General features: G+C 39.0%; 2 protein-coding genes and 1 long non-coding RNA gene across 18 annotated transcripts in view; 2 read left to right on the top strand and 1 right to left on the bottom strand.

The window, feature by feature from the left end:
* Nucleotides 1-2,714, top strand: part of GREB1L (GREB1 like retinoic acid receptor coactivator) — a 131,171-nt gene extending 128,457 nt beyond the window's left edge. For all 12 annotated transcript variants that reach the window (XM_035316641.1, XM_035316639.1, XM_035316640.1 and 9 more), the window contains 3 exons: nt 553-753; nt 1,568-1,706; nt 2,504-2,714. In XM_035316641.1, coding sequence (XP_035172532.1) covers nt 553-753; nt 1,568-1,706; nt 2,504-2,667 — 504 coding nt within the window. In that variant the 3' untranslated portion in view covers nt 2,668-2,714. The remainder of the gene's footprint in view (nt 1-552; nt 754-1,567; nt 1,707-2,503) is intronic.
* A 1,152-nt stretch (nt 2,715-3,866) lies between these two features.
* Nucleotides 3,867-5,974, top strand: LOC118161363. The gene is made up of 3 exons (XR_004747972.1): nt 3,867-4,401; nt 5,697-5,703; nt 5,964-5,974. It is a non-coding gene; the product is annotated as an uncharacterized LOC118161363 (long non-coding RNA).
* A 126-nt stretch (nt 5,975-6,100) lies between these two features.
* ESCO1 (establishment of sister chromatid cohesion N-acetyltransferase 1) overlaps nt 6,101-24,386 on the bottom strand; it is a 32,368-nt gene continuing 14,082 nt past the window's right edge. For 4 of the 5 annotated variants that reach the window (XM_035316647.1, XM_035316650.1, XM_035316648.1 and 1 more), the window contains 5 exons: nt 19,756-19,887; nt 12,689-12,778; nt 10,261-10,404; nt 9,670-9,857; nt 6,101-7,070 (listed from right to left, as the gene is read on the bottom strand). In XM_035316647.1, the coding sequence (XP_035172538.1) occupies nt 6,923-7,070; nt 9,670-9,857; nt 10,261-10,404; nt 12,689-12,778; nt 19,756-19,887 (702 nt within the window). In that variant the 3' untranslated portion in view covers nt 6,101-6,922. Of the gene's footprint in view, nt 7,071-9,669; nt 9,858-10,260; nt 10,405-12,688; nt 12,779-13,367; nt 13,491-19,755; nt 19,888-24,386 lie in introns of those variants that run through there. The other variant, XR_004747969.1, reaches the window with a different exon arrangement.

Raw genomic sequence — 24,386 nt, 5'->3', positions numbered from 1 at the left:
GAGGGGGCTCTGGGGAACCTGGTCTGGTGGGAGGTGTCCCTGCCAGTCATCCCTCTTCTGAAAACTTACCCCCATATTTCAGATTTAACCAACTAAACTCTGGATTTGAGTATTTTGAGAGGTCAGTTTCATTGGCTGTGCATTTTCCTTTCCTTGTGGTTGCAGTGGAATCTGTAGTGGATTGAGCTATGAGAAAACTCTTCCTTAGAAACATTAGGAACATTTTTTAATGGGTGACTCCACACAAGGAGGATTGTATTTCATGAGCTGTAAGACACAACAAAAGGTATTGTGACACTGCGGACTCCGAATTTTGGTATTCTTTCTTGAGGCATGTAACTATCCACAGAAGTACTTAGCAACCACAGAGCAAGTAATTCATTTATTTCTGTGCTGTACAAATGTGTCAAAATCAAGTGGGCATTTTTGATTCTTTCCCCCAGCTGTCTCGCTTCCTGCTGTGGTGATCCCTTCCCAAACTGGATGAACTCTTGCAGAAAAGATGAGCTTGGGGGGGGGGGTTAAAAGTTGCTCTCCTTGGTTTTGTTGCAGGTTTCGGACAGCCTGGCACCAATAATGCCTCTTCAGTACGTCTGTGCCCCAGACAGTGAGCACACCTTGTTGGCAGCCCCGTCGCAGTTCCTCCTGGAGAAGTTCCTTCAACACGCGACGTACAAACTCTTCCCCAAGGCCATTCACAACTTCAAGAACCCGGTACTGGCCATTGACTGCTACCTGAACATCGGACTTGAGGTACAAAATACACCGGGGTAACGGGGATGCCAACCTTTACTGCCACATCATTCTTTAGGTTGAAAAACCCTTCTTTTGCAGACCCTCAGCAGCAAGGGTAGCGTTTGAGGATGATATAAAACAGTGAGGCTCTGGGGTTTGAGCTGAAGTAAAACCTCCTCGCTGGGTGGCGTGGGCAGAGACCAAAGATTTGTGATGAATTCATGGTATTTACAAAGGAATGGGGTGTGTCCATCTGAAATAGTATTTCATGTGAAGCAGAAGTCCTGAGATGATGCAGTTTTGCCATGACAAAATTAGGCGTGCTCCATAGCTGTCTGTACAGCTGCAACCCTTCGGTACAGAAAGTGTCACGGCACTGAACTGCAGAGAGCCCCAGTGCTGGCAACCACTTAGCTGGTGCTTGTGGAGCAAAGGACACGTGCCTGCGCAGAGGAGATGGAGCGTCGCTAGTTTCAGTACATGTGGAATTTCTTACTGTGTTTAACAAACCTATCCTCGGTAGAACAACCTGAATAGCTTACAGTTGCTGTAAGCAGGTAATTCACAGAGCAGCGGGAAATCAAACTGAATTAATGCAGGGGGCCGAAACGATGTATGTCACACTTTGTGACCAAATCTGAATTAGTCTAGAAGTTTGTCCAGCGTGTTATTTCCTGGGAGGAGTCTGCTCAGTGCTGCTTTGGGTTCCCATTGTATTTTCAGCAGCATGTTTACTCATCTGTTATCACAGGTTTGTCCTCCGTTCTGCTCAAAGCCCTGCTCAGGCATTTGCTAAGAGACGGGCTGCGTGTCTTTTCCCCTTCTGTTCCAGGTGGCTATATGCTATGTTAGCTCCCGCCCGCACTCAGTCAACGTCAACTGTGAAGGGGTGTTTTTCAGTGGACTTCTGCTCTATCTCTGTGACTCTTTTGTGGGTGCAGACCTCCTCAAGCGGTTCAGGTTTCTGAAAGGTAATCACCTTGCTCTGCGGGACATCCATGTTGCTTTGCTTGCCTGTGAAGTGGTGGCACAGAGGAGAAGGTTCATTAACAGCTCCAGTTCCACTTGCTGCTGCCATCGTTTTCAAAAGAAGCAGATGGATTGTTTGTTTTTGGAGCGTAAAATGCTGCCCCTTTAGTAGCAAGTGCAGGTAGCTGAACCCTAGCTGAACCGATAAATCACGTTCATTACATTATTTTAAAGTGACATCAGAGACAGGAGCACAAAAACAAGGATATATGGAAATCGTTCAGGGAGTGACACACTGTGCAACCTGAGAGTTTAGACATCACTGATGAGGGTGAGAAATTCTACTCTAGTCATCTATACAATGGCAGTAAATACTCAGTCCTGTAGGACAGGCAGCTCTTAGCTGGAAGATGGTGGGGTCTAACTCCCCCCCCCCCCCCCCAGCTTCATAAACCTTGCCAAAATCGTCAGTCATCATTTTCTCTTAGTAGTAACACACAGCAAATTGCCATACGCATTCAGTAACGCTAGAACACGTTGGAAAGCTCTGGTGCATTTGTGGTGGTGGCTGAGCCTCCACCCCCTTGTGCTGAGGCTGCTGCACATGCTGGGGTGCAGCGGGGCGATGGAGCCGCTGATACCCATTACATCGGTAATGATTTAAGGATCTTGGATCCCAGTGCGTGCTCTCTGCTACAGCTGATACTGACACCTTGTACTTACACCAATACGTAGGGCAATGAATGGAGAAAAGAGCCTTGTTACTGTACCGACGATCTAACGTGCTTTTCTATTGAAGGTGCCACGCTGTGTGTCATATGTCAAGACAGAAGCTCGCTACGGCAGACGATAGTCCGCTTGGAGCTGGAGGACGAGTGGCAGTTCCGACTTCGGGATGAGTTTCAAACTGCTAACAGCAGCGATGACAAACCACTCTATTTTCTTACCGGACGCCATATATAAGCTTCGATAAGACACCGATAACAAAGAGAAAAAAAGAACTTTTTTTTAAAAAAAGTACAATCACTGTGGAGCAAAGTGCAACCAATATTTATCTAGACTTCTCTAAAGGATTCCCCGAAATGCTAAAGTAGGCTTTATTCCTAGGTATAAAATTATCACGGCAGTTACGATTTCAAGGATGGTGGATTCCTGTTATTTTCTCACCAGTCACAACCGCTGACACTAATCACACAGCCAGCCAAGGCGTAGGATCTAGGAAGAGGATGTGACTTGGTTGATGAAGAATTCTCTTTATTTTCAGCTGAGCTAGGGGAAGAGGCTGCTTTTAGCAGCTGCTAGCTTGAATGTGTTACAAGAAACTCAACGCAGCATATGGGATTTATTGAAGATACGTGGAGGAGAGCCCACTGTTTCTCTTCAGCTCTGTACTTCGGTACGGTAATACTCAGGGGTTTGAAACTACAATGTAACGTAGGTATTTGTATTAAAAGGAATAGTCTTGTTCTCTGTGCAGTGTTAGTTGAAGATTTGTAATTGTGTATGTATTGAAACTGTCTTTGGCAAAATTTCCACAGGTGTTCAAAGTTTACTACTTAAACCTGAACAAATCAGCAAATGTGTGGCAGGCACTGTGCACACAGGTGCTCCCAGCAGCGCTACTGCACCCTCCTAGGTACCTCCTTGGCTCCAGGGCAAAAGCAGATGGCTCACGTGGGAGCGGGCTTCTTGCAGAGGCACTCCCTTCACTTAGAGTCCCAAGTACCTTGCCAGCAGGCCTTCCATCTCTCAGCAGAGTTTTGAACAGCTGCAGCCCATCCTCTGCAGGAGGAAATGAGTTCTGCTGTGTCTGCTGCCTCTGGGGGTGGGCCAGTTTGCTCCATGTCATTTTCCCGCAGCTCCAGTGTAAGATGAGGTCTGTCACTTCACGTCCGTAGGTGAATCAATATATCAGAAAAAAGGTGGCAGGAGGGCATCAGTGCCTGAGCTGGATTAGGGAGAGAAAAGAAGAGTCCAAATGAATGACAACAGCTTATTGGGGGAGCAGGGGGGAAGTCCCCGGGGAGCTGGGGCTGCTCAGGAGAGATTCTGTCCAGAAGCAACCACCACCTACCACCGCCAGCCCTTCGTTTGGTTAACCCCTGTACATAGTGGTTGTAGCGACAGGCATGTATTGGGGTACTGAGCAAGACACAGTAACCTGCAAGCTGTTTCAGAAAGAACTCGGCGCAGTACAATTTGGTTGTCAGGGTTGAAGCATACCGGTACGCTGTTTTCCTCGTGCAGTTAACATTGGTTACCCAACTGGTATTGCCATATGTTTTCAAAAAATACATATTTCCTTACACTTCATAACCCATTTATTAAAAAGAAAAGTGCAGCATGTATTTAAAGAGGTTCAGGTATGTTCATTTAATCCCCCAAAGCAATGAAATTAACATATCTTTCTTTATACTTGACCTGCAACTCATTGGAGAAGGACCTGCCAAAGCTGCATTTTTTTTTTTAATAGTGTTAATTGAGCAACTTCTTTATCTGGTGACAAGATGTTTACAGATGAAAAAAAAAAACAAAACATAATATATTTGACTGAGACTAAAGGAAAATGGTTTGCATATATCTGTGTTAACGTAGCTTAACTCTGATGCTGTACATTTGGCAAATTTGAAGTGACCAACCCAGTTCTGTACGTTTATTTTCCTTCAGACACAACCTGCCTTATCTCTTTTAACACTTGTTGGTGTTTCTTGAAACTTTTGGTACTCACCTGACTGCGTTCCAGTGTTTCTGGTTTTGCCAGAAGAGCTGGAGGACACCCCGAGTCTCAGTGTGATGTGAAAGTTCGAGGTACTGAGCAGTCAGGAATAGGTTCCCTTTCGTTTGTGATGTTTGCACTAAGTTCTTAGAAGTCCAGGTGCTGAGACTACTACGGCGAGTTAGCCCTCTGGTGAAGCAGTGCAAAATTGTCCTGAAGGTTGAGCGTTGAATCCGAATGCCAGCATATTTCCCTTCCTTTACCAAGTAACAGTAAACCAGTTTCCTTAACTCTCTCTCTGCCATGCAGAAGCAAGGAGCTTTGCGATGGAGAAGAGAATACTAATAAGCTCAAACCCCGTAGGCCTGTCCGGTTGAAAACTTTTCTCTTGTTGCCTGTGAATTCCTGGAAAGGATACCATTATTTGACATCTGGGTTATCGCTATTCCATTTTCGGTTTAAGCCTCGCCATCAAGGCCATTCCTATGAATGTATTGAATGGGCCAGCGTTATATTTTACCTGTAGATGTTATTGTCTATTCGCAGGTTAAATTTGAATGTAAACTAAGATTTAAAGAATCATATTCAAATGCTTTTTGCTTAACTTATGTAATTGCTTTTTGTGACTTTTGGAGGAGGGTTAAAAATGTTGCTTTCCTAGTGTAAAGTTTTCTTAACCAAAAACTTGGTGAATTTAGCTTCACTAGTCAGTCTACCTCATGTTATTGTTTATGAACTGAAACTGTCTGAAGTTGTGGCTATGGTATGTTTATAATGTGCTTTCATTAAATTTGAATATATTAAGTTACCATTTAAGACTGCCTCTATTTTAACTGTTTGCACCAGACCAATTGTGTTTTTTGTGTGTGTTTTTTTTGTTTGTTTTTTCATGTTTTAAAACATAGTGCTTATACCTGAGAAACTCACATCATAATGCTACACTGAATGCTACTCGATGTTACAAGGTTAGTTCAGCATAGTGCCAGTACTACAGATTTTTCAGGCTGGGTACTTGTGATGAGAGCAGCTTTGCATCAGACATACAACAGGCGCGAGGAGCACAAGCGGTGAATACCAACCTCGTCACCTTTAGGCTTTCTGTATACCCGTTTTCTGACAAAGCCCCTTGCGGCATGGCTCACAATCCCCTTAAAAACCTACCAGTCATGGCCGCTGCAGACTAGAATTCACACATCGCCCACTTCATTTTCAAGCCCACCAAACGATGTTTCAGAGGTGGCACTGGTTCTTTGCTTAGCCCTAGAGCAAGGTCAAGGGCAGATGTGTGGGCAGTGCGCAGCACAGTACAAACCAGTGCAGCCTAACTGCACTCTAAGTTCCAAAATTACAACAAACTGAAAGTTTAAATTTCACCTGAATCTTACCCATCCCACAGTAGGGTTTTGAAGCCATTTTTCAAGGCTGAAATTATCACCTCCCATCTTACCTCAGAGCAGGTTGGTACTGAGCCAGAGCTGCTGGGAACTGACATAAGCATTCAATCCAAATGCGCTGTCAATCGGGTGATTCCGATCCCAAAGAGGTAAGAATGCAGTGACTGTTTTCCAAGGAGTGCTTCAAAACACACAGCAGCTGCTTTTAGCTGCTAAGGCAGTATCTCACATAAACAAAAGTATAAAATACACTGAAGATGCATTCACACTCAGTATCGATACAGAGTAACTTTAAAAAAAGCTATCAAGAATTTTATTTTTAATCTATCTACATTATGTACAGATCAAGAAAGGCCACAGCAGTTTTTCAACATACAAACCCTTTAAAAGAGGACAGCTTTATGAAGGAGTGACAAGTATCAACGTGAAGTCCGCTAACAACGGTATATACTCAGTACAGCACTTGCAGGAAACCAAAGAGCACATCGCTCCTTGGGGGTTTCATTCCACCTCTCGCTCGACAGCTGCTCTGGGGGAGACAGGAGGCGAAACAAGTTTCCCCCGTTGCCATCACCCAGGCTGCCCTTATGCCAGGCTGCGTGCGGGATGCACACCAGGAGCCACCATGCAGCCTGCCCGGTTACTGCCCTCGGCCACTGCGCTGTAACGCCTCCTGCCCCGGTGTGAGGGAGCTCAGGCTTGGACTGTTGCTTGAGCAGCCTCAGCTACCTCACCCACCCGTGGTATTTAAGCACTGGTATATCACCACATTAAGAACTTCAGCATGTACTCATCAGTGAGACTATAGTCTTTGCATTTTAGTTTACAGTCCACTATGAACAATTTTCTGCTGCATGTAAACATGACTAACTAGATAAAATACAATCAAACTTCTGTAAAAGTTAATAAAATATCTTTCTTTTAAAAAAACAAAGTTAGCCTATTACTGCATTGTTTACAATTTTAATAAAATAGTACAACCTTTTGGTTGTTACCAGTCCTGAGTTCACGGTAAGAAAAATGGCCCTGGCTTCTGCGTAAGGTCTGCACCGATTCAGTACATTTTGGCAGAAGTCTCCCGATAAAAAGGGAATCCCTTCCGGAGCAGTTAAGTCTGATGCTGTCCATTGAGGAAGTTGTATACTAGGAACTGGCCGGTGCCACAGTACTGCGTTGCAAAGAGTTTTCCATCAGGAGTGGGGTCAGAGAAAGCAATTTCTTCTTTACTTAAGTATGAGCCATATATGAAGTTGCTCCTGTTTGGAAGAAAAAAAGAGCACATTAATCACCCTCAGGAAATACTGTAAGGTATTTATGCTATTAGGCTACAACCCCTCAGAAACCTCTATTTATATTTGCTATCTCCTCTTTCCAAATAGCAAAAGGAATCATTTCTGCTATGAAGGTTTTAGTATCTTAGACAGAAATGTTTGTAGAGGGCAATTTCATCTGAGTTGCAACAACAATTCAATCTCAGAGCTTATAAAAGGGTCTGAAATCATTCCAACTGCTTCTTCACAGAAAAGACACTGCTAGAACTATGGCTACAATCACCAGGAATGAAAATGTAAGCTGCAAAGCAGTTAGGGTCCTTACTGAGGGGTCTCAACAGACCAGATGAAATTTCAAGTTTCTAGTTTGAAGAAACAAATAACAAGCAAACAAAACATTTGAGTTTGGATAAGAGCACAGCTTGGATTAATTTAGAACATTTAAAGAACATAGCACAAAATTCCTAAGTGATACACTTTCGATAACAATTACACAAAGATTCCGTTTAACTTCATGAAAATATTGTATGTATGTTCTAGTCTTACTTGAAGGTAGGAAAGAATCAAGGATACCACTATTTTTTTTTTTTTTTGGATGGCTATGTGGGCAAACTTGGAACACTGATCTCAGGCTTTAAGACCTTGATGAGGGGAAAAACAGAATAAGCTTCTTTGGAAACAAAAAGTTAACTCTAATGAGAGTTTCTTCCGAGTTCTGGTAAAATATACTTGCAGGTACTTGCGGAGCAACTGTTAACATCTATCATATATGGACATCTCCATTAAATCTTGAGAAAAAGACAACAGCAACAAAGTCTTCAAGTATTACCAGCTTTATTGCCTTCTCATTACTATATTAAGGAAGATGATTTTGAAAGGTCCTCAACTGTCTGACTGGATTTGTTTTTGACTCCAAGCATTGCAAGCTCAAGTGAAATGGAGCAGACACTCTCACAAAGTGAACTTAACTTTTGCTAGGATACCTTCAATGTTTTGAAGTTGGGATTTAGCTGGCTACCAGAATCATCCTGTTCATACTGCCTTTTGCTCAGGAAGACATTGAGGCTGAAGCTCCACCAGCAGCTGAGCAGATCCAACTGCTTACTGACATGAAAAAGCAAACCTCGCTCCTTTACGTCGCCTTCTCCAAGTTCCTGCGCTGCCTCCTTTACACCAACCCCAGTGCACATTCAGCCTTTCTGCAAACCAACTAACTGGGCATCAGAAGAACAGGGCTCCTTTGGGTGAACCTGCTTTCTACTACTTAATAAACTAAAAATGATCTAGTGGAAGGCCAAACAAGCACCAGAAGACTAAAAGGTGAGGTGCAGTGCACAGCTAAAGAGGAAAACTGACACCTCTTGTTGATAGTAGCAGCAATCCATTAAAAATGACCCTGTGGATCCTTTACTGTGGCTGAGGGAGCAGCTCCAGCATTGCTTTGGGAAGAAGTCCTTCCATCAGAGATAGTTTATAAGAAACTACTGAATATGCAAATTAAAAGTCAGCCTTCAGAAAGAAAAGCACCCCAAGATCATCATGGTAATCTGCTTATCTGAATACAGTTCTACAGCTGATGATAGTTCAGACAGAATGTGACCTGATAGGAAATCTCTAGTTGCTGCACCCGCCATTTGGATGCATTCATTTTGCTGTGGAACAGCTTTGACAGGCTCTTCAAATGCCCTAGAGGGTGAGGACTGGCAGACACAGGAGCACCCGTGCCGCAAACTCCACAGGATGAGGCTAGCCAGGCAGCTGGCACAAACCTGACAGCCCAGCAATAACAAGACTTGGGTAGTTTGGGCTTTACTCAGGACAGGGATTCAGATTTCTAAGAAATGTCACTAGAAGAAAGTACCTTAATGTGTAGGAGTTTCCAGAGAACAGGGAAAAAAAAAAAAAAAAAAAAAAAAAGATGAACAAAGGTTTGGAGATTCAACATTTTTAACATTTGTCTGAACAGCACTGTGAATATTCGTGTCCTTTTATGCATCTAGTACTTAGTCTTCAGCTGTGTACACTCATTACTAGCTCCTAAAGCTCCATGGAAGTTAAAAATGTCTCAGAAGTCTCAGTGAACTTAAGCAAAGCCAAAAAAAATAAAAAGGTTAAAACTATCACCTAAGTACAACTGTTAGCCACTAGACTGTATCAAATAGTTCCGTGTACTTGTTTCTGCTCTTTCCCCTTTGCTATCTCTAAGGAATGGACATTTGGCCAATGATTAGGTCACAGTCCTTAACACTTTGACCTCAGACACTCTGACCAAAGACAGTCTCACTTCCTCCACTCATAATTACCTTGGAGGAATTTACCCAAGCTCATCTGCAGTCAGCTAGGCTGGCTCATTACAACTGCACTTAGTATAAAGGTTACTGTTAAGACAACCTACTGCAGCATACTGAGTTCAATTAGTTACTAAACGCCACAGAATACTGGAATCATCCACTGTGCTCACGTCTACATTCCCAGTATCAATGCAAACGTAAAAATGCAAGCTTGAGACCCGAAAGAACGCAATAAGTGTCTTGGACTACGGCCTATCAAACTCATATAACCAAGGAAACATTTTTGGTGTTACCTAAGACACTCTATCATCCGAGAAGCAATCTTCTTTCGACGCATCATGCTGAATACCCATATTCGACTAATCCCACAGATAGCAGGTTCTGGTGACGTTGAACAGCACCATGCTTTCTGTCTTTCAAATATGACTTTTTCATTTTCTGAACTAACTTCTGGAACCTTCTCTTCTATAACTCTGTAGCCCTGCAGGTGACATCAAAATATTTGTTACTTTATAAAAGCATCAACAATGATTAAATACAGCAATTCTTGTGTGATATATTTCAGTTAAATATACATGTATGTTAAATGCCTCACTAAAAAGAATGCATCTGTCTAATTTAATTTGTTAACAGTTTCGGAATTGCAATAGATTGATAAACGATTTAACCTCCCCCCCAAGAAATCCTAAAGCTGATCTGATTTAAAATAATATCAACCAAGAAAATCCAATTCTTATTACCACCTGTGATTAAAGTGTCTGTACTTATTTGCCAAATGGCTAGTCTCGAACTCTTAGGTAGTTCTACAGTTTCAGCATGCCTGAAGAACACAGTCACCAAGCACCAACTTCTCCAGACTACCTTTCTCCAGTTCCATCACTTACCCACTGGATATGTTCGGCAATCAAACAGCCAATAACTTTTTTGTCGTTGGAAATAAAAAGAAGAGTTTTAGTTCTAGAGTAACACATGAGCGGAGCTTGCTGAAATCCCAAGTCATTGTCTACCATTTCTCTAATTTCTTCAACCTGTCAAAAGAAGTTGAAATGCTGCATAAGAAGCGCATGTATAAATATACATTTTTACAAATATACGTAAAAATTACAGGAACACACTAAGTTATCTAAAACACCGAAAGCTATTCCAGAAGTTAAGGATTATTCTAAGGAATGTGCAACACACAAGTCCAGCTTTTAACATCTCATCACTTAAAAGGAGTCAGAAATAACGTGGCCTTTTCTATGCAGTTCATTAAATGGCATAAGATTACTTAACGCACGCTGTAGTTACGTTAGTAATACAATACTGGAATTACTGATGCTATGAATATATGATGTTATATAAATGAAAATTGTTTTCCGAACTTGCTTTTAAAATAACTTCCAAAATTCATGGCATCATCTACTCTATTTTCTCACCTAGCATTTGTGCACCATTTTTTTTTTAACAACAATTCAGATTAGTTGACTTGAAGCATTAGGTCACCTTTCTTAAAGTGCTATCACACATCCACAGCGCTGACCGCTGTAGATTCCCTCAACCTTAACCACGCAGGATTAGAGAGAACTCTGTCCTAAATGACTTCATTTGCTACAGTTTCTTTTCCTCTGCCCCAATTAGTTTTGTGTTTTTTTTTTCCCCTCAGCCATTTTAGTAAAAAAAAGAAGAAAATGCAACTACATGCAAAACTTTATACAGATATAATACTGAAATTCAGACAAAACCACCAGAAAAACTAAACTTAGTAAAACTTATCTGCATTAAATACCATAAGAAAACCTGTAGATTATTTTTCAATACAGCAACTTAGAAAATTCTAAGTTAGTTTAAAGAAAACCCACTTCAGTCACAGCATCAAAAAGAGCCATTTAAGGGAATCAATTAAAATTCTTGACTTACACAATTAAAACGTTCAAGCTTACAGCTTGTTAATTTCAGGACAACCAGAAACACATTAAAACACATAGATTGAGCAGTACAACCATCAAAAAAAAAAAAAAGTTCTAAATAAAATTATCTGGAGCACAAGCCCTGGAATAGCAGAGTAACTCAGGTGGGAAAATACCTCAAGAGATTCATTCAAGCTCCTGCTCTAAACATGGTCAGCTGTGAGATCAGATCAGGCTAGCTCAGGGGTTTGAAAATCTCCACAGACAGAGCTGCACAGCCTCCCTGGAGCAGTGTGGATGTGCTGCTGGGCAGCCAGCTCCAGGTGGCCCTGCCTGAGCAGCGAGGCTGGACCAGGTAACCTCCAGAGGCCCCTTCTAACCTCAGCTTTTCTGTGACTGCAGTACTGTGAAAAAGTACGTACTGGTCACAGCAAATTAGCAGCAAAATATGAATCAATGCCATGCTACTGAAAAATGTAATGCTTTATTAAGATGTATGAACGCAGGCTAGCCAGCAAAATGCTGAAGAACCCTTCTGCTCTAAGGCCCCGCCAGTGTACTGTGCTCAGATTTCAGTGTACTGTGCTCAGATTTAGATAGCGAGTTTCAAAAGAGGCGTGAGACATGGCACAAATGGAAAGAATCAAGAGGACTGCATGACAATGATTAGAGCTCTATAAAATATTATTTAAGAGGGTAAACTGAAAAACAGCACATCCCTTCAAACTTCTACAGGCAAAAAAATCAGTTTGTTCAGAACACAGAAGCTGTTGCAAAAAGGAAAAGAAGGATGTTACCTACAGCTGTGGAAGTACGACTTCCATGAATGAGCTAAAATTGCAGTGTGGAGATTCTGTTGGACATTTAGGGGAAATTTGTGAAGCACCGCAACAAGGCCTCAAGAAGTTATTAAAAAAAAAAGTAGAAGTTTTAAAAAGTTATCAGATGCATCATAACCAGGGCTGATCCTGCTTTGCACATGGGAATGGAATAGATGACTGAGGCCGCTTTCTAACTAAATCTCTTCTTCGCTGAAAATCTTCTAGGGAATGGTGCAGGTATTCACGCTGTGTAATAAGATCTATACATTTCAACTTGTTTAAATAGAGTACAACATTTTTATTATACAAAGTATCTGGCAGACATTCTGTATATTAAAAAAATAAATTTAAATTCAGATGCTTGATGCTGTTCCCACCCGCCTTCCATTCTAGCTCAGACCCATCCCTCCTATGAAGCGTGCAGCAGTGTGTAGGAGTGAGAGCTCTAACTTGTTTGTTGAGAAAGCTACAGACAGAACCACATCAGTTTTGAGTCCTTCAACTGCTCCCACATCAATTCTACACATTTTACGTCCTCATTACTCATATTAAAATATCAAATAACAAAATAAGACACACAAGTCCAGTCCTTTTCACCATACCTTTTTAAGTGCATATTTTGGGTCATCAGGAAGAACCATTATTATCTTCCCATCAGGATATTCAGCCAGAATTCTCTCCTTTTTCCATCCCTAAATAAAACAAAAGTTTATCTAAACCATACACAAGATGTACTTTTACAAACAGAAATTGCATATTATTGTTCTAGACACTGCACTTAGGCAGAGACTTCAAACTATTTAGCAGTTGTTTTGCCAGTGAAGGAAACTTCAGCTAGCTTTTTAAAATGAGCACAATAGATATAATAAGATCTTATTTACTGTAGAATACAATAGCCTAACTATAACTAGAAACAATTTAGGAAACTGTCTTATTTCCCAACTAGATTTTTCCCCCAAGGACTGCAGTGCAAACTGAATTTTAAAATTGAAGCAGCAAACTCGGCTCACATAACTGATCTCCAAACCTATGTAATATTTATTTTCCAGAGTCCAGTGAATGGAAAAAACCCTACGTTTTATTGAAAGATTTCTTTTTAACATAGTTACCTCCACAAATGCACACTCAGTTTTAAAGTTTGGCATGCGAAAGACCTCCAGGAGGTTCTAAGTGAACTGATTGGCATGCAGTTGCCCAAAATGTAAGGAATAGTTTATTTTTGTTACGGATCATAACTAATAAAGCCACAAGAAGGATACTATAAAAAAATTTTATAACTACCTTCTAAGAATCTAATGGGGAAGGAGGCTACGTTGTGTGTATCTGAAGTATAAACATACTCAAAAAAATAGAGGTAATTAACTCTTCTTCAGATCCACACTCGTGGTGAATAATGAGCAGTACCTGCATGGAAAAAAACAAAACAAAAAAGCCACTTAAATCTAGTAAGATGGGACTGGTAGATATCAGAAATCAAGTTGCTTTGACGGGACCTACAAGTACTGAATGCAGAAGTAACTTCAGCCACTAAAAAGGCTGATCTACAAGTCTAACTCAAAGCAACTTTAAATAAAAAAGCCTTTGAAGAAACAATATTGATGGAATAATTCTCATTGAAATCTGTACCTTTCCACAAAATAATGTTCAGCTAAAGACCGAGCAATGGAATTTGGCACTGAATGAATGCCATATATACTACCACAAAAAATGACAAACTTAGGTGTTATAACACTTGATCTGTATCTCAATGGAATCACGCTGATTTGAATCCCTTACCCCAAACGAGACATGAAAAGAACAATTTTAGAAATTCATCTGCTTGCTGGTAGTCCTGAAACTATTTAAGTACAAGTTTAGCACCCAGCAAGGCAACAGTTGCAACACAGATACCATTTAAATCCTGCCTGCCTTTCTGCTCAGTAGCAGTTGCACTGAATGCCAAGACAACTATTAGAATTTGTATTATGATCTAAACATGAAGGGCAATGACCAGCAGTGCTACAATGTCCAGGAAAGCAGAAAAGTGCCATTGGTGGGATTGTGACTTGTGCTTTGGTTCTGTTAGAAAAGGCATGGAGTTTGCCTCTCCAACTTCAAAAAAACATCATCCTCTCTCAATTTTTCATCTTTCACTGCCTTCTGGCTACCTGTTTGTCCTACAAAAGCTTTTGATAGCCTACTTTAAGCCACCTGTGAGCATCACTCAATTTGCCTGCAGAGAAATGCAACACGTCTGACAGTCGTTCCATTACACTATCCAGAATGTTGCGGGCCTACTGCCGAAATGGAAAGATAAAGTTACTCTAATACTTAGAACTTATTTTTATTATCATCTGGCTATTTATTTTCTTAAGCGATTAGCATTGTATCATTATAGCATTAGATCACATTCACAGGAAGGGCAAATTCTAAATTCATTTACTTCAAAATTTATTCAGAAATATATCTTTTAGATGAAGTTCTTCAAAAACTTTCTGTAAACCTTAAGCTCATCCAAGACTTTCAGTTCATTTGGTTTACATCAGAAAGGACACTTTCAAGCCTTGTACCTTTGTTTTTGATGCAGCTCTGTGTACTTCAAACAAACTGATAGTTCATCTATCTGCTTTGCTTCTTCAGTATCCTTACTGTTCAGTCTTAGTAAGGAATGAACTGTGCTTCCTTTAAACCAGACTAATGGGAATAATGCACAAGATTCGTCACAGCTCTTTCATATTCTAACATCAAAGCTTTTAAGGAAAATGTTCTATAGCTTCAGCTGGGACAGATCCTATTAAATATCTACAATACATCAAATGCACTTCAGTACCAGTATGTTCCATGTGGTCAGAAGATGATTTCCCTTAAAACATTTAAAAAAAAAAAAAAAAAAACAAGACTTGAAACGAAACACAAAATCCTGAAAGGTATTTCAATCACTGAGAACTAAAGTAGGACTCCTTAACTGAGGAGTCAACAAGGTATTACTGCAGGAAGAAACAAAAGCATTGTGTCTGCAATGTAATATTCTACTACAATGTCAGAAAATTGTTTTTTCCCTCTTTGCTTGACATTACTTTAGGGCACTAAGACTTTAAGACTTTTTGTTGAACAAAACTCCCAAGCTTTCACGTACATTGCTTGCAATGCACCAAGTTGAAAGGAAAGCTGTTGTTCCTGTCAGGACGCATGTTCGGCAAGGCCTGGAGTAAAACACGGCCACACCACCCCTTCCTGACGCTGGAAGCCTGTGCTTAACAGCAGATTACCTGTAAGTAGCTGTAACGTGGCTCATATAACCTCACTGCCAGAGGTAGGCAGAGCAGTGCTGCACAGAGCCCCATCGTGTGTGCTAACAGCTGCGGTGCCCTCCTCCCCACCATGTCATGGCTGCTTATCCTACCGGTACTTCAAACGGTTTGAAAATACACCCTGAAAAGCTAACCAATTTTTAATCTATCTGAGTGTTTCTAACTATCCTGTACCTTTTCCTCACAATTCAAACAAGACTGTGCTTGCTGATTATTGAAGTGCAATGTCAATAAGATTACAAAAGAAAAAAATCAGTCACAAAAAGGACATTACAGCATAGCAGTTGCTACTGCATCAGGACACAGCAGTATGGACAGTAGTTACAACTATGCAGTGCATTGCCTTCACTTGGTATTATGTATGTATGTAACAACCAATCTAGAATATGGCAGGAAAGATGGCTCCAAAAGCACTGCAGCTGAAATATCTGGTGCTCAGTTTCATACAAAATATGTTCTGCTTATAATGTCTGATGTAGATTTGTCATTAAAAATATAAAAATAAATAAATTAGAAGACATGATAGGCTGCTTGTGCATTTCCTCATTATATATATGTATGTATGTATGTATGTCATGGAGTAGAGACAAGACATAACTATTTCCCAAATGAGTACATATAGATGAAAACTGGTGGTGTATTTTTCTTGTATCATTTTTTCCCCAAAAAATATTGAGATAGTGAGGAAAACTTAATTATTACTGTACAATTCTTGATCTTCACTAAGAAAAGCATTTGTAAAGTTTTCTACTAATAATCACATTTATTAAGAATTTTTATGATAATTTGTAGCAGAGAAATGGGTCTACTGCATTCTTCTTCCTGACTCTTTCATCAAGTTACAGATGTTCTGTCTCTACTTCCTCCAAGCGTAATATGGAAAATTTTGACTGCAGAATGCATTAAGATCCTTGGACGTGACTATTGTTTTAATCCTGATTAAACTAAGATTCTTACAGAAGATAGCTAATGGTAAGAACTTTATTTGAAATGTTATGTTTTATTTTGTATACATGTATCAATTTCAGAATTAATGCAAATCAAGAGAAACATGAAACATTAAGATGCCATGACGTTCATCAATATCTTCAAGCCTCACAGATAGGCTTGGATGCTGTTACAGCAGAATATCTACTTAAATCTTAGACAGCTAAGTCATTAGCCCAAACAACAGCTTCTCCCAGCTTTGTTCAGATCAAAATATTCTTAACTAAGAGGATGAGCTTGAAATACAAATACATTAACTGCATTCACCTCAGGCACCTGAATCCACAGCCATTTTCTAACTTAAATTTTCGTCTCTGCAACTTAAAACCTCATTAAAAATGCTTAGCTCTTAAAAAAAATTGCTGAGATATTAAATTGATGGTAAATGGTGTTAGAGAGATGGATAGATTATTTAAACCCAAACTGAACCACTTATCACTCCTACAATTTTACCACTGGTATTAACTCTTGTGTACATAATCATGCAATGCAAGCACCTGCTAGAATGGCGTATTTTTTTTCTGGAGATTTTCAGATGTCTGAAACCAGAAGGATAGCGAGACAGACTCCTACATTGTCTACAGTAGTGAATCAATCTCACACTGCCCTATTCCTGCTCCAGGACTGTCCTTGACTGTCTAACCCTCTTGCTTTTTCAGTTACCACACTTCTGTCAATAGAGAATGATACCCTTCAGGAAACCCATAGCAGTCCTAGACAATCTTCTCTTCCCAAATCTAGAAAATGTCATTACACTTGACTAATTCTCTCTCCATGTAATGCCCACAAATTCCTTTTTGTCTCTATGAGCCATCATTGACAAAGCGAGTTTCTCAATAACATCTCCTTGTCCTATCTCTGAGGACATTATGGTATTTCTAGAGATATTAAAGAAGAATTTTTTAATAAAGATTAAAAAAATAAGATTTAAAAAATATGTTCTGTTGAAGAGAATAAACAGTTTATTATTTATGTGCAGACTATCTTCTGGCTACTCAGTACATTGAAAAAATAAAGGCAAATAAAAAACAAGCTTCATGCAGGCAGGCTAGACACGAACAATGATAAATTGCATTTTCACAGTTGACAGCAAGAGAAGCTCTAGTGTGATAATGTATACAGCCATCTTTTTGTGATTCTGTGAAATGAATCATCAATAAAACTACCAGGCGCATAACAAGAGACACTCAATAGGGAGAAAGGCTGACACAAGTCTTCTCAAGTCTGTTTGGGACTGCATCACATGGCATGAAGAATGTCAATAACAGGAGAATGAAAGATGCTTACAAAACATTTCAAAATGGCCTCCAAATCAACAGCAATGACAAGTGTGTTAACTACATGGAAAACAACATCCAGAGGGCTAATATACTAAGATCCCCAGGTCACCTAGGTCAAACTAAGATCTTCTCTAGTACATTTTTTCAACTGCATGATGTTATTATCCCATTAACACTTTGTGTCAGGGAAAGGAACACAGTCATAGGTTCAATACAGTAACTCTACATATAAATCTTTAGAAACCACGAAAATCTCTTCTAAATCGTCCTTCCAAAAATCCTCACTACAAACCTACCAGAAGTATGATTGCTTGTTATCCTACTTCTGGTGTTTCTGGGCAACTAAGAATTAACAAATAGAGACATGGTGTACCAATTCACTGGCAATAAGATTTATCTACAATTCAAATTATTTTTTAAGAGGAGGTGAGAATGTTTCTGTCATAGACATTACTAAAATCAAAGAAGAACCACCAACTGTGGGTCAGATGATTAATATCAAAGATGTATCTACTTAGCAAGGCAGAAAACTGAGTCAATTAAAATTTTATGAGAAAAAAGCACAGATGAGAATTTAAAAACTCACAGGACTCCTTTTGCATCATACTCTACAGTTACCAGCTACATCCTCACTCCATTGCATTCTGTCATGAAACACAACTAGACTCCTAATAGATTTCAGAAATAGAAATGTTTGCTCACTGAACTGACAATACAAAGAATTTGCCTGAATAAAAATTGTGAAGTTTTAAAAACATACCTAGCAGCTGAGGAAACATTAAGTATACTTTAAGGTAAACTTTCTCTAACTTTATGTATAGTCATTTACATCTGTTTTAAGGCAGTCTGCTCTTTCACTTTTTTGTTAATCATGCTGTTACTCTAGATGTACATACACGAGAAATTTCAGCTCTTTCAAGCTCCAAAGTACTCAATTTCAAACTTCAGTGCAGCTTCCTTCCACCACATAACCTAACAGCTTTAAATAACTACTGAACTCATATGCCAGCTTCTGTCCAAAAGAACTAACACCATCTTCTATGACTTATCTTTACAACTTTGGTAACATTCAAGATCCTAAAATACTTGGGGTTGCAGGGGAAGACAAACAGGAATAAAATGGAGACACATTTCTGCCCAGTCTCATCCTACAATGTAGTTACTGCACACCAGAAAAGATATTTTAAAATGTCTGGATTATTAAGCAAAAACTAACCAAGAACACAACAAATACCAAAACTATTTACTAGATAGTTTCAAACACTTTAGCTATGAAGTTTTATTTTTGTATTTATGAATCATGGGATAAAATTGAGCTTGAGATTTAAGAGTAGCCCAACTGCCATTTGGTACGTACATGAAATGAATTGGTGGCCTCAGTTCAGTTATCCTGGAGGTCTTATCTACTCGAGTGTAGAGTACTGAAGGTAACATGTGTGATAAAGAAAATAGACTTTGTGGATTCTGTTCTGGATTTCAGACATGTGAACAGATATTTCCTGAAAGTCTTGTAATATCAGCTACTGTGAAATAGCTGATTTTACACTGTCCTTAAAATTGTAGAAAGTTTTTCAAATCTTTTAATACAAGAGATACTCAGCTATAGCATATATAATGAACCTATGGAATAATATTTTAAATTTAAAGATTACAATCACACTATAAATTTGTTATTTGATACACTACTATGTTATATCAGCTAGATTGCTAGGCAGTCTCTCTCTTAATTACACATAATTAAGACAAATTTAGAAGCCATCTAACATTACACGATTACAAAAACAGTCAGGTCTTTATCTAACAATCCTACCACTGCAAGGAGAAGCCTATATTTAGCACTTTCAAAGAGTAACAATACTTTGTCTTCCTATCACCACCACGTCCCCATCCCACAAGACAAAGGAATTGTAAAAGATAGAATACAAAAGCAATGCAACATCACTATCCTACTGAATACCTTTTTAAGTGACGTACAGTCTGTCTGCTACGGCTTTGGAAACTATTTCCAAAAGTGGACTTGTGGCCTCCTGAGATATTAATTTATTAAAACATGACAATGTAATACCATGAATTGTAACTAGTACATAGGAAGAAAATATTTTTTTTCCTTACCACATATTTTACAGCACTTATGAACTGGTTATGAAAGAGCAGGTGTTGGGTTTCATCCTCCGGATTTGAAGCAGTATAAAGCATTCCACAAATATTACAGGAAATAGCACCAAATCTCTTCTGTCCTGCATCCTATTGAAAAGAAGAAAAAAAAAGTTATTTGTCATTTGCAAGCACAGTAAACACACTTCAACAGAGCTTCCGCCTAATAAGATATCCCTTTTATAAATGTATAAATGATCTTCGGTAAATCAACACAGAGGCTAAAATGGAGCGGAACACAAGAGTAAGTACAGAATTTAGAATTCCGTTTTCTGAAAACCCACACAGCCTCAAAAAGCACACGAATCACAAAGCAAACACTAACCAACCTCAAAATTAAGCCTTCTCTTCTTTACCATATTATAAGCAACCAACTTCTTTTATTTCAAGAAAAAAAAATAACTCTGCTTGCAGTGAATATAATCATCTTTCATACAGAAAACAAACGAACCACATCTAGACCCACACTATTTGGTGTTCTCTATGGTTCTGCTGCTGCTTGTTCTTTTGGCTGTGAGCTTCTTTGAGGTAAGCCATTTTCCTGACTGCTTGGAAGGCTACCATACATAACAAATGTTACAGAAATAATCATTAAGACCAGCAATATATCTGCAACTGCTTATCACCACCTTTCACATTTTTATAAAAAAAAAAAACAGGTATTTCAAAGCAAATAGCATCACAATTGTTTTAAAAATCCCTCTTCCCATTACTTTATAGTTTTTACAGATTAAAAGCCTTGTATTTAAGATATTCTCGGGTCTTAACTCTTCACTCTTAATTGGAAGCTGGTAACTATCATGTTTTAGTTGCTATCGTAATAGTCCATGACTTACTTTTCAGATACTGGAAAGCAGCTACAACACAAATGGAAGATCATACATTTACTTGTAACCCTTGTGTTATTCTCCTACTCTATAACCAACTATTACCAAAGTAAGGGCACTACTCAATACTTATTGTTTTATTTATTTGTTAGAATAGGGTTATTAGCTTGCAAATATGCTCAGATTGAGGAGTCAGTGCCTAATATAGAATGAAGCATCAGTTGTAGAAAGTGTTCCTTCGCAAAGAGCCAAAGAATACCAGTTAGACTGAAGTCTCTAGCTAAAAATGCATGTCTTAAGGTATGGCTTAATGGTCAAATACCTTTTTTTTTTAAACTACATTTGGATGTTGAGATTATGAAAGCAGCAGTCAATGTCACTTTTAATCTATTTTAACATGTAAAAGTAATTTTATACACTGAAACATACGATACTATAAAAGCAAAACACTTGCCATTTTTGCTTTGTTTTAAAGGAAACGGACCTATGTGCCAGATTGAAAGTACACAAATCGGCAGGAAAACTTACCACCTGAATTTAATTTTGATTTCTAACAGGTGATGCGTTCACAGTCAGAAAAGCCCACTTCACAGATATAAACATTTTGTAACACTGCAACTGTGTTTACAAATCACTTCTTACTCCTTCCACCTTCAAAGCTATTTTTAAGCAAGTCTAAGAGCTAGATGCCAGCTCAGTGCTCCATACAACAGCAGCTTATTTCAAGCAGTCATTAGAGAAGTCCAACATGTAGGTATCAGTTTCTTTCCAATAAGAGACTAAAGGTACAACTTCTTTTTAAGAAGTTCAGAGTTGAACAGCTTCTTCTGGCTAGAAGTCAGCCAGAAGAAAGAAGCTGAATTTGAGAAGCCACAGCTTTACTGGAATGTCAATTTGTGTGATCCTATTGTATACAGAAAGGCAAACAGGAATATACTAATTTTACAAGGGAAAGAGGAGAGATGAATCCTGAGGTCAGATTTGCAAAGTTGGAACAGGAAGTTTCTTAAGGTGTAAAAACTGAATCCAAGACGTTTTGTTCTACCTGCAGATTTCTTTTAAAGCAGCAACATAGTCCAAAAGAAGGAACCAATCTGGCCAATAAGACATACTGCATTTCAAGGGTTTATGCATAAGAGAGGAGAAAAGGCTGTACAGCAGGAACTGGTCATTACTTTAACATGAACCGACTGAACCAAACCAGTAATTCCTATCTTGAGAATGGGGAACATATCCCCTATGTCTAAGGTACAGTAAGTGAAGAGGGAGTCTACTTCGATGCTTAGAGTACACTTAAAAGAAAAATTAGAAAATCAGCTACATAAAGCTGCTCTTAAAATATGAGTACAATGGTTAAGTTTCATTAAACAATTTATGTTCAGATTGAGAAGTTTGAAGTATTAAGCTACAGTATCTATTAGTTCGCTAACCAAACAACTCAAGACCCAAAAAAACGATAGCTATGTAGCAAGACGTCAAGAATTAGGGAGAAGAATATCCTCAAAGCTATCAAACTCCTTAGCTCATCCTATCTAACCTTCTAAATAGATACGCTATGTCGGAAGTCTCTAGGAATTGATTCTTTCCCTGGAACAGTACTGCCGTAATTTACAGTCCGACTTTCTTGGATGTTGTATCAGTGTTTTATATATTTTTTCCTCAAAAAGGGTTTCACTGATACTACCATTATGGCAAGCATTCAAGGGGTGGCACACACAGGTTAATACTAAAAACCTGTTATAGGTGTATCAGAAAAACACATGATAGTATCTAAAGCAATCTTCTGAACTCTTGTAGCCTTAACAAATGCTGGTTATACATTTTAGCACATACTTTGCAGTATCCTGCGGGTTACAAGGATGATGGCCTTTTTGTGTAAATGAAATACTATTTCAAACCCTCACCACAGGACATAATGCTTCAGGGAAGAAAAAAAAAAAAATGAAAAAGCTTTGTAAATCTAATGTGGACAATTGTACAAAACCAGGACATGCAAAATAAAGTCGGGAGTTACGAAGAATGCATTTTTATACTTCAGGAAAACACCTAGAGAATCTATTTTCAACCATATGTCACTGCATAAGCAAAACGAGAAAGGGCACACATCAAGACATAACATGTTCCTGAACAACAATACTACATTCAAGGTTGCCAGTCCTCCCTCATAAGAAAATAAACGAATGAACAAATTTTATGCACTAGATGTGAGAGTAAATAAAACCCTTTAAAACTGAGATTTTGGGAATCAAAGTCAAACAAAACCATGTTTTTTGAAATTTTAAAAAAGAAATATTTAAATTAACTTTATCTTGCTTTAACTTCAAATTGATGGGCTTCAATATTCCCAGCAAGCACCAGATATTAGATACTGGGCAATAAACACACAATAAAAGTTGTAAGAGTTTTGACTCTCAGAGCTTATTGGAAAATACTTTTTCAGAGTAGTATTTGTAGTGATAGGACAAGGAGGAATGGCTTTAAACTAAAAGAGGGGAGATTTAGATTAGGCATTAGGAAGAAGTTCTTCACTGGCACAGGTTGCCCAGAGAAGCTGTGGATACCCCATCCCTGGAGGTGTTCAAGGCCAGACTGGATGGGGCTTGGAGCAACCTGGTCTGGTGGGAGGTGTCCCTGCCCATGGGTCCCTTCCCCTCCCTGCTTGGGTCCCTTCCAACCCAAACCATTCTATGATTCTATGAAAATGTGAGGTTGCAGGAATAAAAATGTGTTGCTCTATTTAAACCTCAATTTTCTAAAAAATAACGAGCAAAGATACTTATATTTCCAAAGGAAATTCTGTGAGTGTAGATGACAATTGAGCATTCCGACATATCAGGCAATTATTAATGTAAGCACAGGATATTCAAGATCCACTGTTTCACGGCTAACTGTAATCAAACATTGCAACAATGTTGTCTTAATCTCCAGAAGTTTCCTTAATTCTCTGTTAGACAAAGAAAAGTCTTACCAATATCTTCTTTGAGAAGGTGCATGTCTGCTGATCCTCCATATGTGGAATAAGGAGCCCTGCAAGCAAAAAAGGCATTTGGTGCCTCTGTAGTAGATGAAAAGGGCCCCCTTTTTTTTTTTTCCTCTCTTCAGGCACAGATTAGGTCACCTCCTTCTTTATTACCTAGTGTGTTTTAGAGGAAGATTACTTTTTCCTCTTGCCTTCTCATACAGCGAAGAATAAAACCCAGCCATAGAAACAGGCAGGCTGGAAAGGAAATACAATGGAGAAGAGCAGGAAGGAACAACACAAAGATTTTGGGGCTCTCCACAGAAAATGAAAATGTCAAAGGTTGCTATTTCATGAAAGATGCATTCAAGACAGAAGCTGACGTGTGGATCCCCTTGCTGACCAGGAGGATCAGAAGACACGACCCAACTCAGAAACAAGCTTCACTTTGAAATGAACTGCAGCATATGGAATTTACAACAACAATGACAAAGAAAAAAAACTAGAACATTAGTCATACCCATCTTTCTGAAAAGCTATTTTAGCCAACTTGAAACTTGCAGAATTGTTATGTATCTGATTTAATAGACTTGAAAAAAAATGAAAATGGAGGGGTCATTATCCATAATGAAATGATGTCGTCATTGGTCATTAGCTAGAGCAATATGAAAAAATACGAAGTTAAACAATATTCAGTAGGGACGATAAATTCATTCTCAACGCAGTAAGAACATAACTCTATTATAATACAGAGTGTGGTTCAATGCTAGTAGCCTTGCTGCTTCAATTCCTGTAGCAGTTCC

Source organism: Oxyura jamaicensis, chromosome 2 (genome assembly GCF_011077185.1).
Source record: "Oxyura jamaicensis isolate SHBP4307 breed ruddy duck chromosome 2, BPBGC_Ojam_1.0, whole genome shotgun sequence".
NCBI classification, from domain to species: domain Eukaryota; kingdom Metazoa; phylum Chordata; class Aves; order Anseriformes; family Anatidae; genus Oxyura; species Oxyura jamaicensis.
The sequence above is the reverse complement of the archived record's forward strand: the minus strand, read 5'-3'. Positions and strand labels throughout refer to the sequence as shown.